General features: G+C 36.0%; 1 protein-coding gene across 2 annotated transcripts in view; it reads left to right on the top strand.

The window, feature by feature from the left end:
• The first annotated feature begins 1,673 nt into the window (after window positions 1–1,673).
• Window positions 1,674–13,204, top strand: part of lars2 (leucyl-tRNA synthetase 2, mitochondrial) — a 106,878-nt gene continuing 95,347 nt past the window's right edge. For both annotated transcript variants that reach the window (XM_051865782.1, XM_051865783.1), the window contains exons 1-2: window positions 1,674–1,830; window positions 8,578–8,789. In XM_051865782.1, the coding sequence (XP_051721742.1) occupies window positions 8,595–8,789 (195 nt within the window). In that variant the 5' untranslated portion in view covers window positions 1,674–1,830; window positions 8,578–8,594. The remainder of the gene's footprint in view (window positions 1,831–8,577; window positions 8,790–13,204) is intronic.

The following is a 13,204-nucleotide window of genomic DNA, read 5'->3' as shown; positions in this document are numbered from 1 at the left end:
CACAAGCTAAGGAATGCTGTGCTTGTGTTTTTTTGACAGGAATGTCATGTTTAAACCGATGCAGTTTTGTATTTTATTTATTAATTTATTTTAATTAATTATTATTTTAATTTTTTTTTTTCTTTTTTCTTTTTGAACTCCTCCTAGACTGTCGGTCCGATCCTCACCAAAATAGGCACACAGCAGCTATAGGGATGATGTTGGCAAAAAGTTATCAAAAGAATTCATCAAGTTGAAGCATTGCAAAATTATAAGTTAATTAATTGATAAGGCAATGCCCATTTTTATGAGTTGGCCAAAAGCTGCTGAATGCAATGTCCAAGCTTAACAAAACTTGACACACAAAGACAACAGGACATTCGCTGAGGACACACCAGTTCCTCCAATAAGGGGTGGCACAACTAAAAAACTAAAAAAACATTTTTTTTTTTAGACTCCTCCTAGGCCTCTTGTCAGACCTTAGCCAAACCTTGCACACGTCAGATCTAGACCATGTTGACAAAAAATTATAAAAAGAATTTTGATCTATTAAACAGTGTAGGAGATTTTTTATGTCTGGTATGACCCATTATGACTATTATGTCAATAACTTGTGAGCAAAAAGTCCAAACTTCTCAAAACTTAAGTTGTTTTGATTAAAGATTATGAGCACATGGATAAAAAATAATGATGTGCACGGACAAATAATTTATATTAAATACAACCATATTCCATACAAATTATTGAACTATTGTATTGAACTATTGCCAGTACAATCATGACTGAAAACAAAAACAGCATTCAATCTTCGTCCCTCATAAAATGGAATGATACTAAAACCACCAGTAGTTCTCAAAACTTTGTACGTATGGAGAACAAGTCATTCATGAATGTATGATTCTCGGGAGGCTAACAATATGAATGGTCATTTGTGTCACTGTGATTGAAAGGGGAGTGTGGTAGAGGTTGTTCTCTATAATCAAATGAGCGGTTTATGATTTAGGTTAATTAGTTATTAATCACTGTTAACATCTGCTATAAACCATAGCCTGTTAACGCTCAGTGTCCTGTTAGCGGGACACTTGGCACAGTTTTTAATGATCAGTGACCCTCCCAAAATGCACCACTGTCCCCACCAAATGACACCAATGCTTCTGTGGAACACAAAACAGGATAGGCCTATTCTGAAGGACCTTTTTGGAGCCTATTGGCTTCCACTGTATGGACAAAAACCGCAAGGTTGTGTTTGAAACCCATAGCCTGCACTATCTGAGGGGACAGCCATTTGTAGTGGTGTCTGAAACCATATCGGACATTACTGAGTGCACTCATTCAGTCCCGCTATGTGATTCTGGAAACAGCCTGAGACATTTCTCAAAATATCTTATTTTTTTTTTGTGTTTGGATATGAACAACATGAGGATAAATGATCTTCAGTATTACCTTCACTTGACACTGTGAAGATTACTTATAAGTCATAATTACGAATAGGCTAAGTTTCTCATTATTTTGACATTCACTAGTCATTATTATGAAAAATAATTTTGAAAATTACCCTATTATTATGATTTACATATATAATTTTTTTTTAACTGTGGCGGAAACGCTTTCAAATTATGACTTCTGAACTGTACTGTTTCTAAACTCTGCGCCATTGCTTCACGCATAGAGATTTAAATAAAGTTTGCTCTATTTGAACAATATGGCGGCGCCCGTGTAGCGGTGTGAATCTGTCAAATGTCAGTGTATCGCGTGTTTATGCGGCACCAGAATGAAGCTTTGAATGGATTTATAATACAGATCACGCTGAAAGGATCGCAACATATCTGTTCAGGTCCCGCTGTTTGTCGTGTAAGTAGAACGTGATCGATGTTCTCTGTTCTTCAGTTATAACCATTTGACAGCTGATGTCGTCCTCGCGTGCTACAAGAAATTCTGGCTTTATTACTGAAACTTGTTACTTTTGTTAAGAATAATGTAAGGCTACATAACATCCAAATGACCTGAGCTGGTGTGGCTCTTTTAACACTCATCATCATATTGAACATTGTGTTGTCTTTGGAGTCCAAGATCACAGTGAATCTTCCATATTGGAAGACGGGTAACTATAGCAACGTGAACTCCAGGTTCTTCTCCATCTCCCTCACTTCTCTTCCATAAACACGAGACCTTGAGTGTGTGTGAGTGTGTGTGTGAGCTTGTGGGCGGCTGTCAGAGAAACACTTGTCCTCCAACATCTCACCCGAATACAGCATGATTTCAAGAGCCTCATGTGCGTCACACAGATTCGCAGCTGTTTGATAACTGGGTCATTGTATGAAATAGGTGCTTATGAAAAGTTATCCTAATATCAGATAAACGTGGTTAACTGTTAATAAATGTGTGTATCATGTACAGTAGGCATGTGACGGTATCAAATTTTCATGTTGCGATAATTGCTGAAGCTTTTATCACGGTATACGGTACGATATTGAAATAAGTTGCAAAAAAAGTGTTGTCATATAACAAAAAGAACTCTGAACATTTAAAAATAATAACACAATACACACACAAAAAAATGATAAAGTAAAATGTTTCAAACAGATTAAACTGCAAGAGAATTATAAAGAACAACAGGTAACACTTTATAATAAGGTCTCATTATTTAATGTTACTTAATGGATTAACTAAGATTAAAAATGAGCAATAGCTACATTAGTTACAGAAGTTATTATTTTTTGTTAATGTTAGTTAAAAAATACAACTAGTTTTAGCTCAGGTCCATTAAATAATAGTTACAACTTTTGATTTTAGTAATGTTATTAAACATTAACTAAGAAATTAACATTAACTAAGATTAATAAATGCTTTATAAGTATTTTTCATTATCAGTTTGGTAATAATGAATTAACGTGTTAACTAATGAAGCCTTATGTCACTAAGTGTTACTGAACAATGACAAATAATCACAACATTTCCCATCATTATAGCATGTTGTAATCCAGATTAAAATATAAAAATGTTAAAGTTTGAAAATAAATAGCCTATTAAGTCTTTAAGTATTAAGTTTTTGGTGCTGTGATGAACAACATTGCGAATACAAAAAACTGAATGGCTATTTGAAGCATTTTAAATACTGTTCAGTAGGGCAGCTGCTTTGTTTGCGGGGTTTCCGGGGTAGCCGCTGCATGTCTGCTGTTCCATCAGCGCCCTCTGCTGTCAGAGAGTGAACGTGTGCTTTCATTCAGCGCGTTTCCTTCACTCGTTCCGCCACGTGCTTCTCATGCACATTGGGCTTGTTTACATCTTCTGTGTCCCTTTGACGCAGAATACAGCGGTGTTGTGCATTTTATATGGTTGATGGGGTAAGTATTCGTAAAATGTATTATAAAAATGTGAATAATTCGTAATAAATAATTATTCACGGTATTTTGAAGTGCCTACGATAACAATATCGTGCATATTCATTATCGTGATATATCGTATTACCGAATATCGGCACATGTCTAATGTACTGTGTGTGTGTGTATATATATATATATATATTTAATTGTAGAGCCAAAAAAATGCAGTTTCATTGGAACTGGACAGTGATTTTAAAGTTGGCATGAAACGGAAGTTGCGATCGTCTTTTCTTCTCTACTGTGACGTATATATTGGTGGAATCTGAGTTTTTTTATTATTATTATTAAATGCTTGGGGGAAAAAAAACAAAACAAAACAATAACGACAATTGTCATCATTGTCATATAACAATAAAACAATATGCCAGAGTCCAACAGTCTTTCAGTCCAGATTAAGTGCCAAGTCCTTAAACACAGCCACTGTTCTCATAGCTTTGTGGAATCTGAGTGACAGGTTGCCCCGCCCTCACGCCAGTAAACATGTCATCAGAGAAGAGATGTTTCTGCAAGAGGGAAGGGAAGTTATTTTGATTAAAGATTAAAGGCACATATATATAAAAAAATGATGTGCAAGGATAAATCACTTATAATAAATACTGCAATATTTCATAAAAAGTTTGTTTTTGATTTATGGAATGGTTTATTACTTTTTAATGGGAACAATATGATGGTCATGGGCAGAGGCGGCCTTTGCAATTCGGAGGCCCATTTCAAAGAAATGTAGAAGGATCGCCCCCCAGAGGAAAAAAAAACAGACAAAAACATTGTATTCAATACGACTGCAATTACTTTATCTCTGTTATATTTACAATGTAAATATCATATTTCGCTCTTAAGTCTATTTATAAACGCGTTCTATCTCTTTAACCAGAACTATTATTAGAATCACAAACGAAAACAAAAACAGCGTTCAATCTTCGTCACTCTCTCAGTCCTTCAGCTAAAATTAAATGATACTAAAACTGCCAGTAGGTGGCGGCAAATCATTGTCTTAACGAGTTAAGACCCATTCACACCAAGAATGATAACTTTAAAGATAACTATAACGATGACTATATTTGCATCCACACCAACGAACGATAATGGTCTGTTTACTCTAAGCTCACGTGCTGTGGTTTCAAAGTGTGTACATGTTTTTGTTGTTCTTGTTGCATTTACGGGCTTTAACCAGCAGATGTCCTCAGCATGCTATGTTTCGAGTGAATAGCTAGTGTAATCGATCTAATCTAACACTGAATTTAGCTGACGAAGTCAATATAGTGCAATAAAAACAACGCCTAGTCTTTTTCACTGCAAGTTCAAAGGAAGCAAGATAATGTTGTCGAAACTAGCGCTGGGTACCTGAGGTTATGTTCTTACACTGTTTGCTAGCCTGGCATAATGATCTCATCGTTAATACCTCTGTTCACACCATTTATTCTGAGGGTATGACTGATCGTTCTCCATATATCAATTTTCTTTACAGTATCCTTGAAAATGGGGGTTTGACTTGTCAAACAGTGGTGGCTTTTTCTGGACCTCTACGATTATCTCCTCTGCAGTGTCGTCTGCCATTTTAAATGCGCGAGCCCTTAAATTAGAATGTAGTCTGATTGGCTGTCAGTGTTTTATCGTTCAACAGCTGGAAAAAAAATCATTCTGAAAGTGATCCCAGTGATATCGTTCCTCTATATCACTATTGTTATAGCTGTGGTGTGGACTCTGCTATTCTTTTATGTTTAGAACGATTTACATCTTTATCATTATCTTAATAGTTATCATTCTTGGTGTGAACAGGCCTTTAGTCATTGAATCATTCAGTCAAACGATTCGTTCAAAATGACTGATTCCTTCAAGGACTAAGCAGAAATGACTGAGTGAGTCATTAGAATGATTCATTCAAAAACGAAACTGAAACTTTGTTGCGCAATGGCTTTACTGTTTGGAACTATTTGTCAAAATAGAGGAAAAACAGACAATAGTGTGCCTAAAATGTAAGTCACCTAATAGCCTATTAGCTTATTGTTTATTGAATTGTTGTATAAATCAATATCACATTCGCAAACGTGCTAATACTGGGGAAAATAGCATTTTTGCTTGTGTGATATTGCTTATAAATATTAAAAAACAGGAACTTATACAGAGACTTTTTTGAACCATATCTTGGTTTTTGGAAGCATGTTTATTAATTTTTAGCAGGGCTCTTTTTCGAGCGTGAGCAGAGGCCCGTTTCAAGTGAAACGGGTGAAACATAGCAAAGGCTGCTGATGGTAAATGTTTGACAGATAACCTGATTTACACTTTTAAGGCAGGACACTACAGGCAAAATCATTGTTTGGTTGTTTTCAGGTGCTGCTCAATTTTGAGTGTTGGGGGTATTTCTTTCAGACTAGTGGAAAGAAAACATCCAGTATACTCATTTAAGTGTTTATTTTATTGCACTTTATCTATTTGCATCTATAGATTTCAATTACAAAACAAATCTTTAAAGGCCGTTTTCTCAAAATGAAGTCAGAAATCTTCACTTCAGTAACACTTACACCAAACTATATTCTTAAGGGGATTCTTCATGCATCATTTGCCTGATTGTATAAGATTTTATTCCTTAAAACATGTTGATTTTTTTTTTTCTTCTTCTGGCTATTAACAATATTTTCTGGTTTATGGAGTGATTAAAAAAAAAGAGAAATCCAAAATCTCCTCTCTAAAAACTTTAATATGTCAACAAAATTAAGCAAGAATTTTGAACTTGGCTTTATATCCAATGTTGAGATTTCTGTTCTGGAATTATTTTACATATTTAGACATGTAATTCATACAACGATTGCACTGTTTTGTTTTAATGTACTGTAATTAATGAAAGTATGGTGATTTCTATTAGTTAAAATGTTTACCCTATTCACCTGTGGTGTCTTTTCTCAATGCATAATGTCAATTAAAATCTAAAAGAGAATAAAGATGAACAAACATAATAATTAAAGCATTATATAAAACATAAAGATACAAACCCGATTCCAAAAAAGCTGGGACACTGTACAAATTGTGAATAAAAAAGGAATGCAATGATGTGGAAGTTTCAAATTTCAATATTTTATTCAGAATACAACATAGATGACATATCAAATGTTTAAACTGAGAAAATGTATCATTTTAAGGGAAAAATAAGTTGATTTTAAATTTCATGGCATCAACACATCTCAAAAAAGTTGGGACAAGGCCATGTTTACCACTGTGTGGCATCCCCTCTTCTTTTTATAACAGTCTGCAAACGTCTGGGGACTGAGGAGACAAGTTGCTCAAGTTTAGGAATAGGAATGTTGTCCCATTCTTGTCTAATACAGGCTTCTAGTTGCTCAACTGTCTTAGGTCTTCTTTGTCGCATCTTCCTCTTTATGATGGGCCAAATGTTTTCTATGGGTGAAAGATCTGGACTGCAGGCTGGCCATTTCAGTACCCGGATCCTTCTTCTACGCAGCCATGATGTTGTAATTGATGCAGTATGTGGCCTGGCATTGTCATGTTGGAAAATGCAAGGTCTTCCCTGAAAGAGACGACGTCTGGATGGGAGCATATGTTGTTCTAGAACTTGGATATACCTTTCAGCATTGATGGTGCCTTTCCAGATGTGTAAGCTGCCCATGCCACACGCACTCATGCAACCCCATACCATCAGAGATGCAGGCTTCTGAACTGAGCGCTGATAACAACTTGGGGTGTCCTTGTCCTCTTTAGTCCGGATGACATGGCGTCCCAGTTTTCCAAAAAGAACTTCAAATTTTGATTCGTCTGACCACAGAACAGTTTTCCACTTTGCCACAGTCCATTTTAAATGAGCCTTGGCCCAGAGAAAACGCCTGCGCTTCTGGATCATATTTAGATGTGGCTTCTTTTCTGACCTATAGAGTTTTAGCCAGCAACGGCGAATGGCGCGGTGGATTGTGTTCACCGACAATGTTTTCTGGAATTACTCTTGAGCCCATGTTGTGATTTCCATTACAGTAGCATTCCTGTATGTGATGCAGTGCTGTCTAAGGGCCCGAAGATCACAGGCATCCAGTAAGGTTTTTCGGCCTTGACCCTTACGCACAGAGATTGTTCCAGATTCTCTGAATCTTTGGATGATATTATGCACTGTAGATGATGATAACTTCAAACTCTTTGCAATTTTTCTCTGAGAAACTCCCTTCTGATATTGCTCCAATATTTTTCACCGCAGCATTGGGGGAATTGGTGATCCTCTGCCCATCTTGACTTCTTAGAGACACTGCCACTCTGAGAGGCTCTTTTTATACCCAGTCATGTTGCCAATTGACCTAACAAGTTGCAAATTGGTCCTCCAGCTGTTCCTTATATGTACATTTAACTTTTCCAGCCTCTTATTGCTACCTGTCCCAACTTTTTTGGAATGTGTAGCTCTCATGAAATCCAAAATGAGCCAATATTTGGCATGACATTTCAAAATGTCTCACTTTCAACATTTGATATGTTATCTATATTCTATTGTGAATAAAATATAAGTTTATGAGATTTGTAAATTATTGCATTCCTTTTTTATTCACAATTTGTACAGTGTCCCAACTTTTTTGGAATCGGGTTTGTAATATAAAATACAAGGCTTTATCATTCAGTTGAAATGATAAAGCCCGTTTTACTCAGATTTATGTGAAGGACCCAAATGACACTCATTTTGACCCAGAATGAATAATAATGAAAATACTTTTTCATGAGAAAATAACAATCAAATTAACTCCCTTGACAGTAACTCCCTTTATGCACTGTGTTTGTGCAGATTGTTCTGGTGAATTATTTTTATGTTTAATGTGACCAGTTTAGAAGTTTTTGTAGGTGTTAAAACATTTGTTTCCAAGGGGACACGTTTATTGCCACCTTACAATATGGCATGTTGCTATAGTTACGGTGCAATATATCCTAGTCTATTTATTTCTCTAACAGAACAGACATCTGAGCACAATACACCATGTCAATCTGTTTAAATGAAGGATATATATATCCTTCATATATATATATATCCTTCAAATATACGTGTGTGTGTGCGTGTGTATATATATATATATATATGTAAAATATACAGTATATATACTGAGATGGTGGATGTGTTTGCATCCATCATCAGGCCACGCTGTTATCTTACTCTTTTTGACTGTGTGTGCAGCTGTATTGTAATCTTTCGTTGCCCGGTTCCCAGTTTAATCACTAACCGTATGCACTCCTGAAGGTCCCAGAGTCCTGCCGATGGCTGTATGGAGGGTCGCTGTGTTCCGGTGGAGGCCGGTGCCGCGTGTCCAGCTGATCCAGGTCAGCGTCCGCAATCTGTTCAGTGAATCTGGTGTGTGGGAGCGGGACTACAGGGCTGACACTCGCCGTCGAGTGGAGCAGTGCTGGACCGGACGCATCCAGGAGCAGTGGCAGAGAGATGTGGCTGACCAGGTAAATCCTGTCATGGTGTACAGTGATGATGTGCAGGAGATGATTCTCATATGGAAAGATGCTCAGAGCAACAGCTAACTGTCAATAGACAAAGTTAACAGTGACCAGGATTTTTTTTTATCTAGTCATCATGCCGTTTCAAAACTGTTTGACTTTCTTTCTTCTTTGAATAAGATTAAAGCAGCCCTTCTCCATGCAATGACAGTTCACAAGGCTTTATGTGAGGAACAAGGACCAAAATATTTAGTTAACTGACAATCTTCCCCTCCACATCTGATACACTGAAAATCCATATTCTTGTAGAAGGTATTTAATATTAGTACGTTGTAGTTAAGGTCATCTAATAGAAAGTGTGACCTCGTACATTGTTAGTTTACCACTGCTTGCTACAGCATTGACATTAGGATAGCTAGAGTATATTGAATGAAGCAACAAACACCACAGTCCAATACTATATTCCTGCAATACTGGATTCTGCAGTTTCAGGACCGCATTTCTAGGACCCTAGTTTTTTTGTGACAGCGCCATCTAGCCAATTGTACTCAAGCAGAGGAGATCTGATTCAAACCTCTAACAAACGGGTGCAAAGACTAGACCCACGGAAATGATAAATTTTTTATGATCTTTCCACCTTATTTTTAACATACAGTAAAAGCTGAAGCGGCCATTTTAAACTTGAATGTGCTAAGCTTTCTGTGTCAGCCATCTCCAGTTCTTTTAGCTGTGCAAAAACAGTTCATTATATGCTGCTTGATGTTGCTAACTGGTATTTGCTTTCATATTATTTTTTTAATGTAATCATAAAACTTACTGAACCCTAAGTTGGTCGTACATCAGACAAGAAGCTCCATGTTGTCTCATACATACACAGAAAATAGTCTCTCTTTCCAAGAAAACTGACTTTAAAACCACAACATAAGGGCTAATATTATTAAATATTAAATATTTAAGAGGGTTACCAATGGTTGTGTTTAGGAAAATATCAATTAAATGTAAATAATTAAATTATTAAATAACTAACTTGATTAATGATTAACTAAATCATTCCTGAAAATGAAAACAAATACAGAATTGAATGATAAGTGATATAAAATAGTATAAACTGCTAGTATTTACAAAAAAATAAAACTAGGGTCCTAGAAATGTGGTCCTGAAACGGCAGCCTCCGGTATTGCAGGAAAACCCTACTTTATTTAAGTGGACTGAACACAATAAAATTAAGTTGTGATAAAATGTTCAGCAGTTGTGTTGTTTTAGCTTATTTAGTTAATTGAACAAGCAGCAAAAATCCCAGTGTAGGTGACATGGAATATAGTCATGGACAATTTTATAATACATTTATAGTGTTTCTTGACAGACGTTGTCACTATCTTTGTATGGAAATGCATGAATATGCATGAAATGCTCTTTTTAAAGGCTAGGGGTGGGTGTTTTCTCCGTGCAGCCTGTACAGTTACAGTATGTCATGTTTCTACTTTGAAGTGTCTCTCCTCTGAGATTTTCATTCAAAGAATCCCTTCCACCTCCCAGCGGAAAACCTTTGTACGTGTGAGAAAGGAGAAGTCTGGCGTCTGAAGCATTACTCTCACAGAGAAGCTGCTTTTGTTCAGGTGGCTTTTAGGCCTAACATATTGAGCTTTCAGTGGCGTTGATGTGTTTTGGTCTGCTATCATGAGTATAGCGTCTCTCCATCATGTCCCACACTTCCTTTGTTTTGTGGAGCTGCAGTTGCTGACTGTGTTTATTAATGGCATCATTCAAAGACAAAATGCTGGACTGAAAGCTCAAATCTAGATGTACATGGATCAGAGTTTATCCATCCAACCAGCCCAGAGATTAATCACATTACAAACCAATTCAGTGTTGGTAACATTAGAAAATTTGATTTGAAACAAAAAGTATTTGAAAATGAAAGACAAAAGTACAAGACTGTACTTAAATTATTTTATGAGGGAATGAAATGCTCATCCTGTAATGCATTGTGAATGATGTAAGCAGAAATGGAAATACAATATTAACTTACTGACTATGGTCAGTGATTGTAAGCAGGGTCAGAAATGAACTTTTACATTAATGTGGCAATATTTCCAGGCATTTTCATATACTTAAAACTTTTATAATTACCATATACCATGGTCTGTCTGAATACTCGATTCTGATTGGCTGGAAGGTGTCCAATAAAACCGTTTAATGCACAGGTAATTCCAAGTCAGTTGAATTGCCGTTCTATGTTAATGTGCAGTCATGCTGAGATCGCGTTGCGCACACAGAAACATTCAGGAGCACAGAAACTTGTTGTCAACGCTGCCTGCGACTTTTATAAATAAATTAGCTTCACTACTTTCTCAACAACGAGGGGGTTATACTGCTGTTTTTGAAGTAATTAAACTCACAGCTTTGTTGTTAATAGAGAGAGACGCTGAACAGATGCAGGTAATTCACACACATCTCTCTCTCTCTCTCTCTCTCTCTCTCTCTCTCTCTCTCTCTCGATAATGAATTCAAATTAGGGATGCACCGATCCGATACTCAGATTGGGTATCGGCTCCGATACTGACATTTTTGCCGGATCGGGTACTGGCCGATCCAAATCCGATATTGTGCGTGTACTATTCTGTGTGTCATTGTTAAGCCCCACAAAAGGCATAAAAACATTAAAAAGCACCAGAAAGTTTCTGTGCACTATATTCCAAGTGTTCTGAAGCCATTCCATAGTTTAATTTGAGGTACAGATAAATATTTAAGTCGTTAAAAAAGTTCACGTAAATGCCTCCCTCCGCTGCGGCTGTCAGTCATTCTCCATTCAGCATTTAAACTGCGTGTCGCGTTCGGTTACGACAGTCAACACAATGAAACTCTCTCCAAGATGATTCAATGTTTCTATTATTATACTTCATCTGTAGATAACGATACCGGTAATACAATACGCATCAATATATCTTCACTTTGTGCTTTGAACTTTTCAATGCGAAGCACTGCCGCTGCGCGCTGTGACTCCATGATGCTTCAAGCGCATCATTCTGCACACGGGATGCGCATAGCGCTTTGTGCCGCTCTGTATGGGAGCCGTTCATATTATAATACTTTTGCGCAATGAAAGATTGTTAATAGCATTTTTTTTTGTTCTGTCCTATCTATCATATGTTGCTGCCTCATTAAAAAAAAAACTCCGCTATAAATTTAAAAGAAATGTCTTTTAATTTTATAGTATATATTTGTATATAAATATATTTAGTTTATGTCATGTATGACTCAAACATTCATGAAAACCAAGCCATGAGTCATGGATGAAGGAGTCAGTTTATTTTGAATGTCTACCGAGCTAGTGAAGCAATTGGTTTATTTACAGTTGTTGCACTGATGCACAATTATTTAATAAATAATTCACTACATTTGTGTCTGTTTATTTTGTTTTACAAAGTTAGGAAAGTAATGTTTAAGTCAAGCCTGATGCCTTGCACAAAAGAATGATCCCAGTTTCTTCCACACAGTGAGGCATACAGTTTATTAGGTAACTTAGCACTTTTTTTTATTATTACTTGAATATCGTATCGGTATCGGCCATGACCATGGTATAATCTGGATAATCCATGGCTAGCTGTGCATTAAACGATTTGAATGCACTCCACTTCTCGTTGGGTAATTCTTTGCCTCCATGTTGTGCATTAAAATCATTTAATGCGCAGCTAGCCGTGGATTATCCTTTACTTACAGTATTAAATGTTGATTTATGTGAGATATTGTTTAACCAATTACTTCAATCAATCAGAATGCTATAGATATAGATTTTGTGAACATCAACAAAAGCCATCTTTACACTGCAGAGGTGGAGCAGAATCTGCATCTGATGGCTTTTTTCCTACACAAACTGTTTAATGCTGCTCAGAGGTGGCTTACATGTATTTACTCAACTGTTGCATAATACAAACAGCCTACAGCCTACATTTATTAACTCTAAAAATGTAGTGATAACACATTTTCGCTACACCTTAATCTTAATCATATATATATATATATATATATATATATATAATATATAAAATATATAATTTTTTTTTTTTAAATTACATATTTAAATATATTATTCAAGTTAAAGTTATAAGTATAAGTTTTTTTTTTTTCGTTTTTTTTTTTACAAATATCATAAATTATTATTAAATAATGAATATCATACAACCCGAATTCCGGAAATGTTGGGACATTTTTTAAATTTAAATAAAATGAAAACTAAAAGACTTTCAAATCACATGAGCCAATATTTTATTCACAGTAGAACATAGATAACATAAATGTTTAAACAGAGAAATTTTACAATTTTATGCACAAAATGAGCTCATTTCAAATTTGATGCCTGCTACAGGTCTCAAAATAGTTGGGACGGGGGCATGTTTACCATGGTGTAGCATCTCCTCTTC

This window comes from Ctenopharyngodon idella, chromosome 16, assembly GCF_019924925.1.
Source record: "Ctenopharyngodon idella isolate HZGC_01 chromosome 16, HZGC01, whole genome shotgun sequence".
NCBI classification, from domain to species: Eukaryota; Metazoa; Chordata; class Actinopteri; order Cypriniformes; family Xenocyprididae; genus Ctenopharyngodon; species Ctenopharyngodon idella.
The sequence above is the reverse complement of the archived record's forward strand: the minus strand, read 5'-3'. Positions and strand labels throughout refer to the sequence as shown.